Source organism: Calliphora vicina, chromosome 3 (assembly GCF_958450345.1).
Source record: "Calliphora vicina chromosome 3, idCalVici1.1, whole genome shotgun sequence".
NCBI classification, from domain to species: domain Eukaryota; kingdom Metazoa; phylum Arthropoda; class Insecta; order Diptera; family Calliphoridae; genus Calliphora; species Calliphora vicina.
In genome coordinates this window covers 25,889,224-25,912,572 of record NC_088782.1, presented here as the reverse complement: position 1 = coordinate 25,912,572, position 23,349 = coordinate 25,889,224, and the positions used below count along the sequence as shown (strand labels likewise).

The 23,349-nt window shown below is 28.9% G+C and overlaps 1 protein-coding gene across 1 annotated transcript; it reads right to left on the bottom strand.

Moving 5' to 3' along the window:
- Positions 1 to 1,603: 1,603 nt before the first annotated feature.
- On the bottom strand, positions 1,604 to 22,257 carry miple1 (midkine and pleiotrophin 1). The gene is made up of 4 exons (XM_065503806.1): positions 21,949 to 22,257; positions 16,273 to 16,410; positions 6,143 to 6,322; positions 1,604 to 1,788 (listed from the first exon to the last, which is right to left on the bottom strand). Exons 1-4 carry the CDS (start codon positions 22,187 to 22,189, stop codon positions 1,766 to 1,768), a joined length of 582 nt encoding a protein of 193 aa, XP_065359878.1. The 5' UTR covers positions 22,190 to 22,257; the 3' UTR covers positions 1,604 to 1,765.
- Positions 22,258 to 23,349: the final 1,092 nt, after the last annotated feature.

The window sequence follows — 23,349 nt, the reverse complement described above, 5'->3', positions numbered from 1 at the left end:
GTTTTAAACTTTTTAATTTTTATTGATCAGTTTAAGGATACAACTAATAATAATCATATTTTAAGTTTTTTTTTTCTGTTATTTTTTGTTTTTTACTTTATTTGTTAATACCTTAAAACATATAAATTTATAAGAAAATGTTGTCATTTGTTTGGTTTTATCTTCTGTTGTTTTAAATTTAATTTTATTTACTTGGAGAATTTTTAAATAAATCAATATTTTTTTAAGATGATTTTCGATAATGTCTTAATTTTTTTTCTTTGTCAATTATAATGATTTATCTTGATGATTTTTAAATTTTTTGTTTTGTAAATGTATGTAAAGTTGAGTAATTCATTAATTACCATGAATGTATGTAGATGTAATAAATGTAGATGTTTAAGTATAGAAATAAAACAATCAGCCTCATGTCATGAAATAGCAAATTAACATTACATTATTAGAATTTTTAAAATTTTTTTTTAGATATTTATTTATTGAAAATAAATGAGAAATATTATTTTTTTCAAGCATGGGGCTGTTTATTTAAGTTTTATAGCATTTTCATGCGTTCACACAGAAAAAGAATATAGTTGTACATGTTTTTTGGAACCATTTCAACATATTTACAAGTTTTTTTAACTATATTATGGTCTCTGTAATTATTTATATGCCTGCGGTAACCATAATATGTTAAAGTTACAATTCACATGACTGTAGCAATCATATATATAATTAAGATAATAATATGGATGGTAACTTTACCATATTATGGTTAACGCAATCATATAAATAATTACAGTGACCATAATATTGTTAAAAAACCTGTAAACATTTTGAAATGGTTACAGTAAACATGTACAACTATATTTTTTCACTGATAGTATGAAGGATGTTTATTTAAATTTGTTTAATAAATAATTTTTTCTCTTATTTTGTTCTTCTCATATTTCTGCATTTTCTTTAATTCTCTTTCTTATTCTCTTGTTATAGCAACTTTTAATGTATATAATATTTAATTTTGTTTTTTATTTTATTTTTATTTTATTTTATGTAATTAAGTTTTTATGTATATTTCATGTTGTTGTTTTTGTTGTTCTTATTTATTTGTTTTATTAGTAGTAGTATCGTATTGTTTTTTTTTTTTTTGTTATTTTAAATTTGTTTTAACTCCTGTCTAGAAAAAAAGAAAAACCAAAAACATCTAGGGTTTTAATTAATTATGGTTGTTGTTTAGGTTATAGGTCGGGTGTCTGCAGAGAAATAAAGGATATAGACGGGGAAATATCTTGTGGTAGGTGTGAGAGTAGGAAAATTTATTAAGTAGTTTTTCCTTAATAAGGATAAGTAGAAATATGTATGTATCTATTTGTTGTTGTTTTTTTATTTTTTTAGGTTATATATAAATAATTTTAAAAACTATTATTTTGTTTTATTGAAAAGGGGTTTGTTTTCATTCATTCTTTATTTATTTATTTTGAGTAATAATTATTACATCAACTATTTAATTGTTTTCTTTTGTTTTTATTTTTTGTTTATTTTAAAATTTTATAAGTTTTTTTTCCTTTTTTTGTATAAGTTGTATTTTTGGTTTTTCTTAATTTTACTTAATAAATGTTTTTGTTTGGTTTTTTTATCAATAATTTTTTTTTTTGGTTTAAACTTATAATTTTAAGGTTGGTTTATTTATTATTCATGGTTGATCTTTTGTTTTGTTTAAAATTTGAATTTTTTTAAAACAGAAATATGTCGCTGGGTGTCTTGTAGTAAAGACTTAATAAGAAATTTAGGCACGTCCTTTGCGGGCACCTGCAATTAAAAAAAATGGAAAATATGAGAAATTATTGTAATTTAAAAATTTAAAAATAATATAGAATAACACAGGTCAACCACTATATAGATTTGATGCATCATGGTTACCTAAGTACAAAAATGGTAAAATTTTGTAATTCTATGGAAAGATTTTTTTTCTGAAATTGTGTTGTACATAACACTATACAACAAAATCAATTTTTTTTCCAAAATTGCAAGGTCCGACCAATAAATTTTGATAGAGGAGACAAAAAAAAAGACACGTGTATCGGCGTTTTGAAAGCTAACATCTGAATTTCCTTTGAGGGCGGGTTAAAATTTCCCAACTCTGGCACATTCTTATTGTTAATCGTCATAAGAAAGCATGTGATCCTTACATTTTAGGTATAAAATGTGTTCAGCAAAGTTATGTAAAATGTTACGGAGAATATTTTTGTAGAATATATTAACCCTATAAATCCTCAAGGCATGGGTCTTTTTTGTCCTTCTTTTAAAAAGTGCAAAAACCACCATTAAAACAGGGATGAAATTCAGATGTAAACTTTCAAAACGCCGATACACGTGTCTTTTTTTTTGTCTCCTCTATCAAAATTTATTGGTCGGACCTGGTAATTTTTTTTGGTGTTGTATAGTGTAATTTATGATAACTCGTTAGTCCGATGTTATTGATGTTAGTCCGATATTATTATGGTAAACATAGAAAAGTTCATATTTACATAGCCTTTAATTTGTTTAAATATTGCGTTTTATTCGGCTCATTAGTTTCGGAGTTATAATAACAAATTGAAGCAAAAAATATTTTTTTTACGTGAAATTAGCAAATTTTTGTGTTTTAAAAAACTCATGAAAAATCTAAAACGGCAGAAATGGTTCAGGTTTATTACTTTATTGCAAAGACGCATATAATAGCAACAAAATGAGACATCGAACATTAAAATCGATTGATTCTTTTTGAATTCGTTCACAAAATTTTACATTTTTGTTTGATATAATTTATGATAACTCAAAAGAGGTTAGTCCGATATTATTGAAGTAAACTTAGAAAAGTTCAAATTTACATAAGATTTAATCTGTTTATATATTGAATTTTCATCGGCTCAGTAGTTTCGGAGTTATAATAACAAATCGAAGCAAAAAATATATTTTTTACGTGAAAATAGCTAATTTTTGTGTTTTAAAAAACTCATGAAAAATCGAAAACGGCAGAAATTGTTCAGTTTTATTGTTTTATCGCAAAGCCACATACAATGGCAACAAAATGAGATATCGAACATAAAAATCGATTGATTGTTTTCGAATTTATTCACAATTAAGTGAATTAGCTAATTTTTACAAAATTTTTCGTTTTAAAAAAATCATGAAAAATCGAAAACTGCAGAAATTGTTTAGATTTATTGCTTTATTGCAAAGCCACATGTAATAGGAACAAAATGAGATATTGGTCATAAATATCGATGGATTCTTTTCGAATTTATTCACAATTAACTAAATTCGCTCATTTTCACATAATTTTATGTACTTTAGCGTAAATTTAAATTTAAGAGACATGATCTATGTCCGATCATATGTAAAATTAAACTGTCAAATTGTGAGATATGGTAAATGATTGACAACGAAAACAAATGTTGGAAATGTAACAAAATTACCCTTCTATCCGACTTTCACAGTAATCGCTCAAATATATTCATAAATTTGTTACATTCTCCTTGTGCCGAACACTGATTCAAACCACTATTCTTTAAATTTATCAGATTTATTGTATTTACTCCTTTGTTGTCATATCGGAATTTATAATAGTTTTTTTTCCTCTTACACAACATGACTAATTTGCCGATTACTTTGCTTTTTTTGAATTTTAAACTTTTGGTCGCCATCAAGGTTTTTGTATGTGCTTATTTATACTTTCTTTTTGGCAAGGTCTAGAGATAATTTTTTAAATAAAGTTTTTTTTTCAAATGAAGATTTACCAAAAAAGGAAAGGAAACAAAAACTGATTCAAACTTTTCATCTCATGTACTGACAGTTTCGTTTTTCTTTTGTCCTCAATAGTTCTTTATAAGGAAAGAAATACTTAATCAGTTGACAGCAGCAACAAATCTACAATGTTGTAGTTTTACATTTGACGTCTTTTGTTAAAAGTTTTGTTTTTTGTTTGTTTGTAGAAAAGATATAAATAAACAAGCAAACAAACATGCCTTACCTTGGCCAAAAAAAAAACTAATTAAAGTTTTCCTTTATAATTTGAATCACTAAAAACTTATGCTAACATTACAATACATTTTAAATTAAAGAGCTCTCTTTGAGGAAGAACAAAATCTCCCAGAAAGGAATTTTTTTTGTTGCAGGCAATACGAGAGACTTTTAGTGAAAAAAAGAGGGAAACTAGGTTGTTCCTATTTTGAACAAATTCCCGTTATATGTTGAATTAAACTTGTCGAATGTGGATATCGTTTTAAAGCTTGGATGGAGAAAAGTACCTGGTTTTGTAAAAAAATGGGGTTTTTTAATAAAAATCGGTCCATTTTTCAAGTCAGTTCTGGCGAAAAGCTAGATATTTATGGGACTAATAAACTCAATGACAGCAGCTTTCCATTAATGGTGGTTCATTTTGAGGCCAAGAAGGAATCAAGCTAAAATCGGATGCTCTGTTCCAAAGTGAAGCGTATCCTAGATAGAGCGTTCTGTATCGATCGACACAAATAGTAGTTGGACGGTTCAAGTTCTGGAATATAAGGCGGGTCAGGCTAAACTTTCCAACCACTACGTTTCTAAATAGTTTTTGACAGGTATTACAACATGTGGCCGAGCGTTGTCATGATGAAATATTACGGTTTCATGTCTGGCCGGATATTCTGGGCGTTTTTCGGCCAATGCTCACTTCTAGCGAATCAGTTGTGTTCGGTACAAGTTCCCTGTGATGTTCCTGTAAGATTGCAGCAGCTCATAATAGATAGGACCCTTTTGCTCCCACCAAATACAGAGAATTGTCTTAGCGCCATGGATATTTTGCGTTAGTGTCGATTCAGCTGGTTGGCCGGACTTCACATACGATGTCGGGTTATTGCAATGAATTCATTTTTCATCGCAAGTAATTATACCATTCAAGCAGCATTTCAGACATTCAAAATCGTCTTTCAATGTCTCTCTGCATCAATTCATATGGTACGCAATTTCCCTGCTTTTTGGATGATTCCTGATGCTGTCAAACGTTTTGAAATTGCTGCTTGATTTTTCAAGCTCTTGTTGAATATAATAAAAATTTTCATGGAGTAGTGCCCCAATTCTAGGTCTTTAAAACTTTTTGGCTGGCCTGATCGATCTTGTCTTCCGTGTGAAAATCACCGCTTCTGAATCGAACAAACCTCTCTCGCACGTTGAAACCGATGGAACAAATTCACCATAAGCTTTGGTGAGCAATCGGTGTGCTTCATCGGTAGTTTGTTTTATCAAATTAATGCAGTAAAGCAAAATTTCCCGCATATGGCGCTTTGTTGGCAGAAAATTCGACATTTTCGCAACCAAAAAACTTGGTTGTTTAAACTGTATACATAACTAAGTGGGAATAAATAACAGATATGTACCTTTCAAAATGAGAGATACGCCATCCATTGTGAATCCCGCATTTTTAAGTAACACAGCCAATTATAAACTTCTTAAATAGAATTGAAAATGTTGTAGTGAACTGTAGTGAATAATTTTATTTATTCGACCCATCCAAATTGAAATATACATATTTGCTTATTTATCTTTTGCTATTAGTCAATTTCAATTTCTTGAAAGAAAATTAAATAAACATTTTGTAATTTGCTTTCTTAGCAATTACATCTAAATTAATTAGAATTATTTAAAACATTATAATGTTTCCCAGTAAATTTCACAATTTTTCTTTTAGAATTATCTATCCCTACATAAAAACTTCCAACAAGGAAAGTTACAGCTATGAACTACATAAGACAGCAACATAAAAACAATTATCAACTTTGTTAGGTATGTATTTATATCTACTTATTTAATAGACAATTTAAATTAATATTTTCCTTAAGCAACTAACGACATTCAAACTAATCTGATGTTGAGGCAGGAAGAGAACAAAGACCCTTAGTTTTCTTGGAATTTTTCTGTATTTTTTTTGTACTATTTTGCTTTGCACACAATTAAATGATTGTCCTTAAGCCAGTGTAGATTAACTGAAAACACCACCACCTCTACCTCTATCACCATGACCACCTCTACCATCATTATCATTACCAGTTTATATACATATTTTTTTCATTTTCGTAATTTGTAAGTTCTTTTAACGAAATTCACTTAATTACCTACGACCAGCTCTTCTTTGCTTTGCTTTGCTTACCTTTATCTTTATTTTTACGTTGTTCCTTGGCAGTCTTGTCCTTGGATTTGCCTGGTTTGCAGTTTTTCTTAATGACACGTGTTGCTTCACACGATGGATCGCTGGTTGCCTTCAATTTATCAGAACGTGTCATTTGACCAGTAGCACATTCAGACCAGGAGCCTTTTTCATAACGGCATGCTGCAAAAGGAAAATTGAATAAATATTTAATATGTAATGTCTTGTGAGGCATTAATGTTGTACCATATTAAGTGAATTTCAAAAGTTATTGTCTTTTTCATATTGTTATGTTACTTAAAATGTTAATGTAAAATCAGTTATAAGAAATTAACTTAAGCTGGAGTTTAACAGCACAACAACAATTTGTTTCAACTTTGTGTCAACAGCAGAACTGCTTTACGCACGTTTTGTATGGGGAATGGCATGTCGTTAGCATAAAAATGCTAATATGTAATTCGTTTGTTGGAATTTCTGTATTTTTTTTTTATTTTGTTAGAAATAGACAAAATGTCTAACATTTTAGTAATTTTTTGTTGATAGGTATGATAAAACAAGCTTTTTATTGAGTTTTTGCAAAGTTGCAAATTTTTCAAATTGAAATTAATTTTTTATTTATGAATATTTTTTAATGAAATTTTACAGTTATATATATATTTCTATTGAAAATGAAAAATTGAATTTGTAATCATGAATCCCGCAATTCCCAAAAATGTGTTGAAATTAGAGATGCCAAACGGGGAATCCCGTTCCCGAAAATCCCGGGGTTTTCGGGATTTCTTAAACCCCGAAGCCCGGGATTTTTTAATTTTAAATCCCGGGATTTTCGGGATTTTCGGGATTTTCCTAATCCCGTTTTTCATAAATAAATTGTAATTTTTGTGTGCCTTTTTACGCATTTTGATTTCTACATGTCCGAATATCGCAAAGTGATGTTCAGCATAGTCGCTAAGCTCAACTCCTGCTACAACATCTATCTTCTTTATATATGTATATAAAAATGAAATGGTCCATGTATGTAATGTCATCACGTGAGAACGGCAGGAGCGATTTGGCTGATTTTTTTTTGTATTCGATTCGAAATTTTCAGGAGATGGTTTGTAAAGAAAAAAAATTCAAAAATTCCTGGTAAAACTCGAAAATTCTTTTTTTGTGAGTCCAGTCAACTGTAATAAAAAAGCTCCCTAAAGTATGCAGTACAAATTTAGATATTTTATTTGCAAACATTCTTCACATTTTTTTGTAAGTTATCTAACAAAACTCAATTTAAATCCTCTTCAAACGAAATTGATTTTATCTCAGATGAGGAGCTCGAACAAAATGAAAATATTTCGATTGCTCAAAGGCTAAAAGATATTGGCCCATAATCATAGTCAGAAATAAAGTATATTTTAATAGAAATAAAGTCGTCTTTACTTAAAAGTGGACTTTAGGTCTTCCATAGGCAAGTTAAAGTATATTTTTGACGTTAAAGTCGACTGTAAATATAAAACAAGCTGAAGCTGTTATTAACTCATTTAACAACAGCATCAGCTGTTCTTCGCCATGTAAAAAAGTTCGGCAAAAAGTAAAAAAAATTAAGTTACATGAATTTGGGAGAGATTTTGCAATTATTGAACAGTTATCAATAAAATTAGTACCAAAATATTCTAAATATGATATCAATCTTATCTTTCCATTTTTCCACCACAAACAACTTTTTTTCTTTAGTTGTCCCAGTTACTTTTATTGTTTACCTTTTTTGGTTTTTGTTTTAATTTTCTATGTCAGCTGTTCAGCGGTGCCACTTGTCTGTATTTCGTTATATATTGTATGAAAACATTTTCTACATTTGAGGTGACACCCAGTTAAAGTCGGTTCAGTTTAAAACATACTTTAATTTTGACTATAGTTGGGAAATAATATAAAGCGGGTTTTTAATTTAAAGTTGTTTTTAAAAAGAACCGACTTTAGTGTTTGACTATGATTATGGGCCATTATTAATAAATGTAAAAAGCCCAAATAACAATAACGAAACAAAGTTAGAATGTAGATTTGTAACTTGCAAAAGAAATAGATCACTTCATTTCATAGATCACTCACATTTCACATATACATTTGATGTTAGTCCAACAAAAGAAAAATGAAGAAAATAGTAAATAATTTGGACCCGCTGTTATCAAAAATGTAGAGTATTGTGGGTAAAAATATATACTTTTCAATTATATCATTATATTTGCATGCATTTTACTATAGCATTTTCAAGACGCTGTAGCTCTGAATTGGATAATCGGATCTACTTGAACTTTTGTGATATCCTAGCCAAAAGAGTTTTACTCAATTGTTCCAAGTTTGGTTTGGTTATGATAGGATCATCCGTTTGTAAGATAAAACCCATTTACAAAGTTGCCATACCAAGGTATGTATGCTGTTGTCATAAGGGTGTATCTTTGTAAATGGGCTTTATCTTCCAAACGGATGATTCTATCCTAACCAAACTTGGAACAGTTGCGTAAAATAGTTTTGGCTAGGATATCACAAAATTTCAAGTAGATCCGATTATCAAATTTTTGAAAATGCAAAACATACCCAGGTATGTTGCCGTTAACATAAAGGTTAAACTATCATAATATATTATGACTTATTAGCAGACCATTTGAATCAATTGTGCTATGTACACCATCTTGACTAATGCACATGTCTTCCAGTCTTAGTATGTCTGTGTAAAACTCTCTCACATCCAAAATATAAAACCGAGAACAATGAGATTCACACATAAATCTAATTATTATCCTAAGCAGCTTGCTAATGAAAACTAGCTATATTGCTTAAGCAGAACAAATTTCATGAACCAAAATCTGAGGAAACTTCAAACCAATTTTCAACAATGATCCTGCGTTTAATATGTAGAAGCATGTATATTATTGTACTTTTAAGATATTTCTGTTGAAAAAACACTGAATAAGTATATGTTGGCTTGTGTGTAAATGATAAGATGAATGCAATTTAAATTCTAATGAAAAATTGAATGCCCCACATAACTACTATCCATCAATTTCCTAGTTCTGTACAACAACAAAAATAATCAAGAGACAAAAAACTATAATTTTATTTAAACCTTGAAATCAATTGAAATTTTTAATAACATTCATTCATAATAACAACATCTTAAAATTATGTAGCATGGAAATTTTTTACAAAATTTTCTTACAGTTGAATATTTTGGCAGTTGAATTTGTGCAAATAAATTCGTTTAAGTCAATTTGCATTTAACAGCTTTTTAAAAACTTATCAAAATTTCAATACGACTGACTGCAAACATTGAAAAGGATAAAGTTATCCTTATGGTTTCATTTTTTTTGTTCGTAAAACAAACCAACCAGACGGCTGTCAGGCATATACAGACAAACAAACAAAAAAAAAAAAGAAGAACAAAAAAACACATGAATTTATACTAAATGCCATAACAGACACATGAGAATAAATTTTATCAGATTTTGCTCATCCCCGCTCTCGCTCACTCTTTTGCATTACATTTTCCTACTTGCATGTCATGTCATATTCAGTAACATTCCATACGGAAGAAAGGCAAAGATAAAAAAAGAGAGAAAAACTCAGTCAACTATCTGCTTTTTAAAAAGTCATACTAAATGTTTTTGGTATAAATTGTTATGTTAATGTATTCAGACGCGATAAGCCACAGCCAGCTCCACAACAGCTCCCAATAAAATCCCATAAACGAAGAAGGAAATAAAAAAACTTTAAATTTTTTGTTTTATCCCTTTACATTTGTTCGGTATGCGAGTTTTTATTTGTAATCTGACCGACCACCATTTTTGTTTAAAGTCATAGAATTTAACTGTTCTTCTATTCTCCTCATTTTCTCTATCTTGTTTGTTTTTCTATGCAAATAGCAAACAATGTTCCCCCATATTTGAATTTTAGAATGTTGCCATTAGTTTTGTGTTACATATTTTCCAATTTGAATATCGTTTGGTTAGTTTTTTTTTAAAGTTCGTTTCATTCTTTATCGTTGTTTTTTAGGGTCTTTGTACATTAGGTTGCCCCCAAAAAAAATTGTAAATGTTGCCATCTAAAATAAAAGTTTAATTTATTCCACGACACCGTTTTACAAAATGTTTCTTCTGTGGTGGGTTGGATAAAAAGAAACGTGTAGCTAACATCAGATCTGGGAGACGATAGGTTTCAACAGAATTACATTAAAAAATTCTATGTAAAAAATTAAAAAACATGAAATATCTTTGAAATTATTCTAAAATTTGTGACGGCAAAAATGCATTTTTCATTTCAAAATTCCATATGTTTTCTTTGTGAAAAGTATAAAAAAAATCAGAAAAACTTTAAAATGTTCCTTTGTTTCAGCTTCCCAAAAAATTGCTGCATACAAACGGGAAACCCTAATGAATATGTATCTATATAAATCTGTTTTCATTTGTATTTGTGCGAAATTTGAATAATGCAAAATGAAAATTTTAGCGTATAAATATTCAATGATGAGTCTAACTTGAAATTTTTGTCCATAATTAGATTCAAGATTGTTTTCTATAGAAAACATTTTGAACAAAGTTTTCTATAGAAAACATTTTGAACAAAGTTTTCTATAGAAAACATTTTGAACAAAGTTTTCTATAGAAAACATTTTGAACAAAGTTTTCTATAGAAAACATTTTGAACAAAGTTTTCTATAGAAAACATTTTGAACAAAGTTTTCTATAGAAAACATTTTGAACAAAGTTTTCTATAGAAAACATTTTGAACAAAGTTTTCTATAGAAAACATTTTGAAAAAAGTTTTCTATAGAAAACATTTTGAACAAAGTTTTCTATAGAAAACATTTTGAACAAAGTTTTCTATAGAAAACATTTTGAACAAAGTTTTCTATAGAAAACATTTTGAAAAAAGTTTTCTATAGAAAACATTTTGAACAAAGTTTTCTATAGAAAACATTTTGAACAAAGTTTTCTATAGAAAACATTTTGAACAAAGTTTTCTATAGAAAACATTTTGAACAAAGTTTTCTATAGAAAACATTTTGAACAAAGTTTTCTATAGAAAACATTTTGAACAAAGTTTTCTATAGAAAACATTTTGAACAAAGTTTTCTATAGAAAACATTTTGAACAAAGTTTTCTATAGAAAACATTTTGAACAAAGTTTTCTATAGAAAACATTTTGAACAAAGTTTTCTATAGAAAACATTTTGAACAAAGTTTTCTATAGAAAACATTTTGAACAAAGTTTTCTATAGAAAACATTTTGAACAAAGTTTTCTATAGAAAACATTTTGAACAAAGTTTTCTATAGAAAACATTTTGAACAAAGTTTTCTATAGAAAACATTTTGAACAAAGTTTTCTATAGAAAACATTTTGAACAAAGTTTTCTATAGAAAACATTTTGAACAAAGTTTTCTATAGAAAACATTTTGAACAAAGTTTTCTATAGAAAACATTTTGAACAAAGTTTTCTATAGAAAACATTTTGAACAAAGTTTTCTATAGAAAACATTTTGAACAGAGTTTTCTATAGAAAACATTTTGAACAAAGTTTTCTATAGAAAACATTTTGAACAAAGTTTTCTATAGAAAACATTTTGAACAAAGTTTTCTTTAGAAAACATTTTGAACAAAGTTTTCTTTAGAAAACATTTTGAACAAAGTTTTCTTTAGAAAACATTTTGAACAAAGTTTTCTATAGAAAATATTTTGAACAAAGTTTTCTTTAGAAAACATTTTGAACAAAGTTTTCTATAGAAAACATTTTGAACAAAGTTGTCTATAGAAAACACTTTTAACAAAGTTTTCTATAGAAAACATTTTGAACAAAGTTTTCTATAGAAAACATTTTGAACAAAGTTTTCTATAGAAAACATTTTGAACAAAGTTTTCTATAGAAAACATTTCGAACAAAGTTTTCTATAGAAAACATTTTGAACAAAGTTTTCTATAGAAAACATTTTGAACAAAGTTTTCTTTAGAAAACATTTTGAACAAAGTTTTCTTTAGAAAACATTTTGAACAAAGTTTTCTATAGAAAACATTTTGAACAAAGTTTTCTTTAGAAAACATTTTGAACAAAGTTTTCTATAGAAAACATTTTGAACAAAGTTTTCTATAGAAAATATTTTGAACAAAGTTTTCTATAAAAAACATTTTGAACAAAGTTTTCTACAGAAAACATTTTGAACAAAGTTTTCTATAGAAAATATTTTGAACAAAGTTTCACAAGCAAACACATTTGAGAATCTAACACTTCAAACGAAAAGAAATAACATCCTTAATTAAATTCCACGCAGTGTAACCACATTGTGTTTGCGGTATTCCGTCATCTATTTGTTGTGGAATTTTATGCATTTTGAAACAAAGTATTTTGTTATCGCACATACAAATCCATATGTATTTAAGTATTTTTATATTTATTTGACTAAATAGTTGTGGTCTTTCTACAATATGCTGTGGTGAAATATGATTTGAAATTATTTTTTTTTTGCAATTTAATTTTTGTTAAAATTTAGACAGCTTTTGTTAGATTTTAAATAAATAAAATAAAATTTGTAGTGCAATTTTTTAACATATTCTTTTAGAATTTCATGTACTAACATTTTATATAAATGTATACCAAAGAATTAAATTTGTCACATTTATTTATTTAATAATTTCCAACGAAATATATTTTATTTTTGAACTCATGAAAACCTTACAAAGTGCTCGAACACACTTTTGAATGTTTTAAAATCAAAGCACGTTTTAAAACGTTTTTAGTCATACATATGTACATGCAGTTTTTGTAAACACAATTCTTTGCAAACTGCAATTTATATGGAGTTCGAATAAGTATTAGGGAAAGCCCTACAATTTTAGTTTGTAAAAACTCAGTTTAGTGCAACCAGAGAAAAATGCCAGCATTATACAAATGTCTACACATTTAACCTGAATAAACTGGTGACTCCTTTCAGTTTAACATATATCATCAGTATTAATTCAATACCACTTCCATAGAATGTCAGTATTCTATAATATTGTTTAATGATCACTATAATATCACCGGATCGGTGTCCTGTTCTCGCTTTTCTTTAACGTCAATAACTTTAAATTCCATACGCTTAGTAAAGAATGAAAGCAGCAAGATATATTCGATATTTGTAATTTATAGTGCTAAATTTTTTCAATAATTTTCCGCTTTGTTTTATTTATTTTTATTTATCCTTCTGTAAACTATTAAAGACCTCATCATATTCAAAGCTGTTCAAGTTTGCTAGATTCCTTTTTGCTCTACATTCCCTATCAGCTGATAAACAGGTACACTCTCGAAATTCGCCCCAGCTAATTTTACGGGGTTAGAACTGAAAGTGTTTATAGATAGCTTAGCCAAGGGTGTCAGATAACTTATGGGCAAAATCGGCAATTTCGACAATCTCTCAATCCAAAAAATCATTACATTAAATTTTTGATTTCGAAATTCACTAAATGGATTTTTGATTCGACGAGCTTTTAAGAAAGGTTTATATAGAAAAAACATTTCGAAAACAAATTTTCAATAGATCTCGAACAAAGTTTTCTATAGTAAATATTTTGAAGAAAGTTTTCTATAGAACACAATTTCAAGAAAGTTTTCTATAAAAAACATTTCGAGCAAAGTTTTCTATAGAAATGATTTCGAACAAAGTTTTCTATAAAAAAAGATTTCGAACAAAGTTTTCTATAAAAAAGATTTTGAACAAAGTTTTCTATAAAAAAGATTTCGAACAAAGTTTTCTATAGAAAAGATTTCGAACAAAGTTTTCTATAGAAAAGATTTCGAACAAAGTTTTCTATAGAAAAGATTTCGAACAAAGTTTTCTATAGAAAAGATTTCGAACAAAGTTTTCTATAGAAAAGATTTCGAACAAAGTTTTCTATAGAAAAGATTTCGAACAAAGTTTTCTATAGAAAAGATTTCGAACAAAGTTTTCTATAGAAAAGATTTCGAACAAAGTTTTCTATAGAAAAGATTTCGAACAAAGTTTTCTATAGAAAAGATTTCGAACAAAGTTTTCTATAGAAAAGATTTCGAACAAAGTTTTCTATAGAAAAGATTTCGAACAAAGTTTTCTATAGAAAAGATTTCGAACAAAGTTTTCTATAGAAAAGATTTCGAACAAAGTTTTCTATAGAAAAGATTTCGAACAAAGTTTTCTATAGAAAACATTTCGAACAAAGTTTTCTATAGAAAACATTTCGAACAAAGTTTTCTATAGAAAAGATTTCGAACAAAGTTTTCTATAGAAAACATTTCGAACAAAGTTTTCTATAGAAAACATTTCGAACAAAGTTTTCTATAGAAAACATTTCGAACAAAGTTTTCTATAAAAACATTTCGAACAAAGTTTTCTATAGAAAACATTTCGAACAAAGTTTTCTATAGAAAAGATTTCGAACAAAGTTTTCTATAGAAAACATTTCGAACAAAGTTTTCTATAGAAAACATTTCGAACAAAGTTTTCTATAGAAAACATTTCGAACAAAGTTTTCTATAGAAAACATTTCGAACAAAGTTTTCTATAGAAAACATTTCGAACAAAGTTTTCTATAGAAAACATTTCGAACAAAGTTTTCTATAGAAAACATTTCGAACAAAGTTTTCTATAGAAAACATTTCGAACAAAAATCGAATAGAAAAATTTTCGAACAAATATGAAATAGCTAAAAAAGAATAAACTAAAACATTTTGAATGAAACATTTGTCGAACCAAAATCGAGAGAAATAGAAGGAAATTCGCCAAGAAGATTTCTGAGACCAAAAGTTGCTGAATTTAATTATTTTTAATCAGTTTTTTATTTTTACATTATTCTAAATAAAAAATTTATTTAAACTTACACTAAATATGTTTGAAATATGTGTTTTCCATTGGTTTTTGGGACAGCCTATTAGTTTTTTTTTATAACAATAAAGAAGACTTGTCAACAATGGTTTGTTAACGCAACCCAACTACACGTACTGATTACATATGTTGTATTTATTGCCGCATTAAATGCACCGTGTATTATTCCTTTTAAAATACTAAAAATATATTTCCGCTACCTTAATTATTTCCCATACTTTTAATTTTATTTTAAAAACGTTTTAATTTTATTTAGTTTGGTGCAATGCAATTTAACACGTCAACAGAACACAAATTCAGGAAAGAATTACGAAAATAAATAAAATTCCAAAAGGGAATTATTGTCCACCTGACTTAAGTTTTTAAAGTAATTTTGATAAAAATTTAAAGAATTTTTTATTTAAAATTCTCTTTAATGATTTTATATGAAAACAAATGACAGAATGCGGGTTAAAAGTACTGAATTTTTAAACTGCAATATTTATTATTATTGTTGGTCCTCATATACAAAATTAATGCATGCCATTAAAACAAGAAAATTATAAAAAAAAAATAAAACACTCCACCCTGACATGCGAGAAGCACAAACATTATAATTTAAAATAAAAATGAAAAACTAACTAAATGAGACTGCTGCTGCACTCAATGAATGCAACAGAAAAATATGCCGGAAACGACCTATAACAATCTTCTTGAATGCCATTTTACATAATTATGACTTTTGCACAAGAGCTGCATGCAGCATGAGAAATGGGGGAAAATTATAAAAATAATAAACTGCACAGAAAACATAATTAAATGTATACTGCTGCATAGTTAAAATAAATAATAAATAATGAAAAATTTAATGGATGTGACAAGTTGGTGTTCCCTACAAAAGAGAAACGGATATGAAAATAAAATGTAAAGAAATAATGTGTAAAAAGCTAAATTTGGCTGAGCTAGATATTATACCAGGCACATCCTGAAAATGTTTTGATTAATAGATGTGATTCTAAAACTTGTTTTGAGAAGTATTCTGTATATTTTTTTTTTAAAAATAGACAACATCCTCTATCCAATGATAGATAATATGTCTACCTTATATTTTTGACGTGGCAAATTAAATAGCGAAAACTTAGCAATTCGCAGAGAATTTCCCATTTTCCGTTTCATTTGTTTCTTAAAGTAGAATTATGCAAAAACTAAACAAATATTTTTTTTTATCTAGGCAATGGCAGTTTTATATTTTGAATTCGAAAAAACTACCAAAATATCATCATAGAAAAACTTACCTTTCTTGCATTTCTTTTGAATGGTTCGTGTTTGATCACAGGCTGGATCACCCTTCTTAAGGGTCAACGTTCTTGAGCGAGTATTAGTTTTGGTATCACATTCAGTCCATGGATTTTTGCCATAACGACATGAGAGTCCTGTAAATATAAAATAAACCAAATATAAATATTTTAATTTAATCACACTTAATAGAAATTTAAGCAACCACATACACATTTATTTTCTCCCCCAAAATAATCTTCAAAACTAAAGTTAATAAATATTGTGTATTAAATTACATTTAAATTGTTTAGATTTTCGTTTAAACTACTATATTTCTCAATTTATTGCCTTGCAGCAGCTATAAATTTTAGATTTTAAGGTTTATTGTATACAATTTATCTCTTATTTCTACTTTGTGCACGCTAAGAGATTTTTATGTGTTGGCCATTTCCTATTTCCGCTTTAGACATTTTTTGTTGCTGCTGCTGCTGTTGTTTATTTTATTGTTGTCTGTGATTTTTTTCATTTCTGTCACTATTTTAGCTTTATTTTTATTGTGGCAGTTTTATAGTTAAGCTTTATTTTTATTCTGTTCTTTTAAATCTTCTCTTTGAATATGTGATTCATTATATTGTATGTTGCTTAGTGGCATGTCCGGCGGCTGTGCTTGGTTGGTTGGTTGGTATGGTGTTGTATATATGTATGTATGTCTATGTTTGTCTGTATTTATTAAGAAGCAACACATTTAATGGCAAATTTTATATAGATGTGTTTTTAAAGTGTCCAAGAAAATGATAAAGTTAGATTTTTATTTCGTTGAAGGATTAGCCAGGGATTTTATTTGTGTAATATAAATTAGAAGATGGAAAGAAGATAAATAAAGTAAATAAATCTTTTTGTTTTTTTATGTTTTTTTTTTCAGCTCTGTGTTTCTGATGCAAAAGACTTGTACATAAATGAAAAAGAAAACCAGGTAGGATTTAACTATATATTGTTTTAAAAAGTCCATAAAATATAGGAAATTTTAAAAGGAATTATTACATCCACATAATTATTTAATATTAAAATAGATATTAAAACAAGCAAGAGTGTTATATCCGAATATTGTACACCCACCTTCAATATGTTTGTTTCTGAGGGGCTAAGTACAAATGTTGCCTGATTTTCGCTATACTTTTCAGAATACTTAGGACTAAAGTGTGCACAATCAGAATTACGCGCATAATCAACATTGGTCAAAAGCATCGCGACTGTTTGAATGAAATATAGGTTTATATTGAGCTCTATGTACTTTTTATCCCTTCCAAAAAATAAGATTTGTCGAGGTCATCAAAATAGGTATAATTTGTGAGATGATTTCAACGTTGGTGTCAAATCTCTATCCGCCGAGTCATTTCTTCAGATTTGGAAACAAGAAATAGTGACAGGAGCAGTGTTTCCATTTCAGTTAAAAACTGGAAAATTCAAAAAGTCGCGGACCTATCCTCGTATTTATAACTGCTCAAACAATATTCCGGGGGACATTTTCATTGACCGATATTGCCCATTTTTAATACCAAACAAACCTAATCAACGGAGATTATTTGTGAAATGGCTAGATCATAAGGACCTAGAATATATATATAGTTTTGTGGGTCTGCGATGAATATTTCGATGTTGTACAAACGGAATGAAAAAATCCATGTACCCCACATCTTTTTTGATGGTGGGCATAAAAATAGTAATCGGAATTCTTTAATTCGAATTCTCTTATTTTAAATAGAGAACTTAAAATTAGTTTCTGGGGTATATTTTCATTGTTCAATTGAAATCCATCATTAAAATCCCTATACAAAAATTATTAAAACAAATTAGTACACGTATACTTGTTATCATGAAAATTATTATCACGCATTCGCAGCATATGTTCTTCACTTTTTCGCTTACTGAACAAATATATATTTACATATGTTGCGTATGAGTTATTTATTTTTGTAATAACCATACGTCTATGATTTTGTTGATTATATTAAAGGTAGGGAACTGTTTAAAAACGTTTTGTTTTCGTGATGACGATATTGTTACGTTAACGGTAATATTAACTTCAACAAATTGTGTTATAAAACGTAAAGAAAGCTTAATAAAAATTAAATCATTTGCGACAAGTCTTAACTAATAAGATCATACGTCCTGTTAGTTTATTGTTAATTTATTGCATATTTATTTTATTGGGTGTATGACTTAAAAATGTGGGATTTGCTATAGATGGTGTATCTTTTGAATGTTGTTTTTGCTTTTAATAACTTATGTCATTTTTAAGGGAACAGACATATATGTCATTTATCTTCACTTAGTTATTGAATATTATAGTGTAAACAAAGCTTTTTTTCGTCGAAATTGTCGAATTGTGTGCGTCATATGTGGGAAGTTTTGGCTTACTTCTTTAATTTTAAAAAAAGTGCCGCTGAAACCCCAAAGGTTATAGTTTCAATGCGCAAAAGATGGTCTGTGTGGTCCAGAAGTTGTGATTTGGACACGAAAGACAAATATCGCCAAGGCCAGCCAAAAACTTTGAAGACCAAGAATTGGAGGCATTATTCCATGAATATTGTTGTCAAACTCAACTACACCTCGCAAAATCATCAATTTCAAAACGTTTGCAAGCAGCACTAAAGCACTAAACTGAGAAACCTTGAAAGACTTTGTATGTCTGAAAATTTTTGCACCGAATCATTACTTGCGATGAGAAATGGATCCATTTCGATAACTTGTAGGTACTCTACTAATTTATACTACGTATTTTAAAAACATTTTCAATCAATATTTCATTTTTAATGTTGTAAAAACAATTTTATAAATTTTCATTCGATTTAAAATTTTCAAACTAGTATTTACATTTGTGTCATTGTTAAATAAATTATTTTAATTTTTATAAATATAAATGTGTCATCATTTATAATTAGTGACCCCGCAAAACAAATATAAAAATAATTGCTACAATCAACATGCCTGTTTTTGAAGATATTCCATCAAGAAGCACGGCACAAGAGGTGCCACAATCGAATCCATTTCCACCGCCGGCAGAGCCTATAAATGTTCCGGAAATGTCTTCTGCAAAAACACCACAGCTTCCAGCTTTTTGGAAAGATGAACCAGAAGTTTGGTTCTTCCAAGTTGAAACAAGTTGCCGTATTTTTGGTAAAAGACATAATCATTTCCCCATCTGGTAAATACGAAGCACTTAAAAATCGTATCATTAATTCATTTGCTGAGTCTGCGGAACATCAATTAAAACGTTTGCTAAGTGACATGGATATGGGTGATCAAAAGCCATCCCATTACCTTCAACGTTCAGGCCGGTCAATCAACCGAATCGACACAAAAGCCAAATATCCATGGCGTTAAGGTAATATTATTGTCTGCGGAAATCTCGCTAGACTATCACATAGAACCTGTACCGAATGCAACTGATTCGTTTGATGTGAGCATTTGACGAATCACGACAAAGCTAGGCCTGTTAAAAACTATTTAGAATGGGAAGTTTTACCGCACCCGTTTTATAGTCCAGACTTGCCCCTTCCGACTACTATTTGTTTTGATCGTTGCAGAACGCACTCTCTGGGATACGCTTCACTTCATAACAGAGTATCCACAATTGGTTTGATTCGTTCTTGGCATCAAAAAATAAGCAGTTCCTTTGGCTAGAAATCCATATCCATACTAAATTTGTTCAAAAAATTGCGCATATTTAAGTCATACAATCAATTTTTGCCACAATTGACTGGTTGTCTGCTGATATCATGGAAAATGAAATTGATCTGAACTCTGCCATTCAACTCATTGCTATGGGTGGGAGGAGGTGGATATCGGTACAATATTTATTGCTTCACTAAAATATCTCTCTTCGATTGCGAATGGGCAAAGTGGAATGAGACAATCCCCCATGAGATTCCATTAGAAGTCTACACTGATGGCTCAATGATTTGGTAGTTTGTGGAATGTTGCATGTACAACAAAGAAGGGTGTATCTTTCTGACTTAAGGACCAACGGAGTGTGTTACAGTTTGAGCTTTCTACTATCAAGACGACCGTGAATTGGTTAAGGTTATATCGCCTATAAGAGGTTAATATTTTGATTTGAACTGATAACCAAATAGAGCTGATATCTACCAGGATTGTTTATACTACATCCTATTTCATCCTTTAATGCCGAGTATCTCTTAATGAGATGCTGACACATTAAAAACTTGCAATCTAATATATACTAAGTCATTATGATGAACCAAGTAATCATTCTTGTCGTTGGTACACTGATAAATAACCTATACAACTCCACACAAACGCAATGTTATACATTAGGGTGGACCGATTTGTATGGACAAAAATTTTTCGATATTGTGCCATCGATTTTTCGATAGCTTTTGGCATGAGGGAAAAAATTTCCACTACGACATATCAAAAAATAATGTCTTTTTCTCAAGTTTTATTTTTAAGTTTTGTTTTGGTATGTAATAAAAAAAAAATAAATCAACTGGTTTTTTTTATTAAAAATAAAAGTAAATTATTTCTACTTTTTCTGAAATTTGGGCACCTCGAATATGATTTTTTGATATTTCGTAGTGCAATTTTGTTTCCTCATGCCAAAAACAAATCGATTGCACAATATCGATTGCATTATATTATACATGTAGGAGGGCAAGAGTGGTATATCCTGAATATAATTGTCATTAATTGATTTTTCTAACGAACAGTCTGTGAGCTCAAGAGTATTCAGTAGCGTTGGTCACTGCTTGTTCGAAAAGTTTTGAATATATCATATGATGTAGAAGTTGAAAGGAGACTGTTTTGCATTTTCTCTGCCATTGGCTGGCCCTAGCGGTTTGGAGATTCTAGATGATGAGTCGCCTCTCTGCTCACGATCTTTAAAATATGGTCTTCCGAAGTATAAATGCTTTCGTAAGTGCCTCTAGATATTTTGGTTAAGAACTCTTTGATAATATGCAAAGTAAATAACATTTTCTGTAAAAATTTGTTTTTCTATTTTTAAGTATTCTGATTTTGTGGCTTATTGCATTTCCCCGATAACAAGCCCTTCGATTCGAATATCAAATCATTTGAATTTATGTTTTGTACATTATACTTCGAGTAATACTATGGTTGTGTTAAATGAATACATCAAACTGTCATGAAATTGTACAACTTTTCTTAAAATTTTATAATTAAAATGCACTTAAATTTAACTATTTTCTCCAATTATAAAATATTCTTTTGTGCAAAAAACAAAAAAAAAAAACAAAAATGTTAAAAGTATTATATTCCATTTGACATTTCTAAGTTGATGTCTTTATAAAATATTTATTCAATTCTTTTATTGTGCAACAAAAAGAAAAGAAAAACTTTATACGTTTTGCCAAGACTTATATAAATTTCCATTTATCCTCAAATAGACTTTGTAGTTACTACTTAAATACACACGAAAAAAAAACAGAATGCAAAACCTACACAGACATTGACTGTTGCTGTCTTTTGGAATATAAGAAGACTACTTACTAGGAATGAACATTTGATATGGTGATGCTGCAAATAGATACAGACTCCTACAGATATTATTTATTCAGTCGTTTACTTAACTTGACGTTGATGCTACTTCGTGCAACAACAACAACACTAAACAGTAGTGTAGTACTAACGTTAGTTACTTGAGCTTTACTTACCATCATTCTTTGTGCCACGTTCATTGCGTATTAAAATCTCATGATCATCTTCTTCCCAGATTTCACCCTGTGACGATGTTGTCGGCTGTGTTTGTTCACCAACTGGCAGAGCTAATGGTGTCTCTTGTACTTCTGTTGTGCCGTATGCTAAATGTGGCAACATTGACAATGAGGCCAATGCCACCACTATAAATGTACATACTGATGTTGCAAGTTGATTATGGTGGCGGTAATGTTTCATTTTGTTTCTATGTTGTGCTGTTCTCTATTCTCTTATATCTCTACTGTCCTTGTTCACTGGAGTCTATTGGGGGTTGTGAATCTTTGTGTGGTAGAGTGGATGTTGTGGGGCTAGTGCTGGTAGTCGTGGCAACTGATGGTGTTGGCGTCTAGTTTGGCGACGGTGCTGATGCTAATGCTGGTTGGTGGTGGTGTTGCAAATGATGGTGATGACGATGTTGTTGGTGGTAGTGATGGCAATACTTTTGATACAGAATTGTCAAAAGTAAGCAAGCTGTATGAGTGTGTATGCCACACAATTCGTAAATATTAAAGTGAATTTGGTGTGGGTGTTTAATTTTTTCTCTTCTTATTTTATTTAACTGCTGTTCGGCAAAAACTGGTGGTATTTTTTAAGTGAACTCTGCAAGCACAGAAATTGTGTAGAAAAAAATGTGTAAATAAAAAACGTTATACAGAATACAATTATTTATAATGAAATTCAAATTAATAACACAAAAAGCGATAAGAAAAAGGGGGAAAAACATAGAGAGGAAGTACATCAATACAAAACAGACAAATTAAGATTTATTACGTCATTATACTATATACTACATACATATATAAGGGTTGCTATATCAATATTTGTTAAAACAAAAAAAATAAATAAACGAGAATATTCTTAACATTTTAGAACTCTTTGTAGCGTAATTGAAGCACAAAATCACTGCGCAAATACCAGTTGTAATTATATTTCCTGACAAAAAGGAACAGCATTAAATTAAAAATTCTTTTATATTGTTCGTTTGAAGTGCAAATATTAGATAAAATAAGAATAATTTTTTTGATGAAAATGTAACATTTATAAAATATTTACTAAGTATGAATGTATGTATGTATATGACGTTTTTTCTCCAAAAATTCCCGCATAACCAAAACCTCAGCAATTAAAATATTATGACATCTGCATCACAAAAACTTGGCCACATTTATGTTCTAAATCATTTACAAAGAATTGTGGTTAGAATTTGGTTTTAATGTGCAAAATAATGATGTAATAGCAGTTGTTTTAATTATACAATATTAAACATCCGGGCGTATGAGTTATGACAAAATAGAAATTTAATAAAAAATAATAATCATACGCACCCATAGTCATTACAAAAATGTTAGACATTTTCT

Coding starts and splice junctions, on each gene's coding strand:
- miple1 (XM_065503806.1), bottom strand. CDS start 22,189: ATGAAACATTACCGCCACCATAATCAACTTGCAACATCAGTATGTACA. Junction 16,411..21,948: donor ACGTGGCACAAAGAATGATG/GTAAGTAAAGCT, acceptor TTATATTTACAG/GACTCTCATGTCGTTATGGC. Junction 6,323..16,272: donor TCAAAAGAAATGCAAGAAAG/GTAAGTTTTTCT, acceptor TTCCTTTTGCAG/CATGCCGTTATGAAAAAGGC.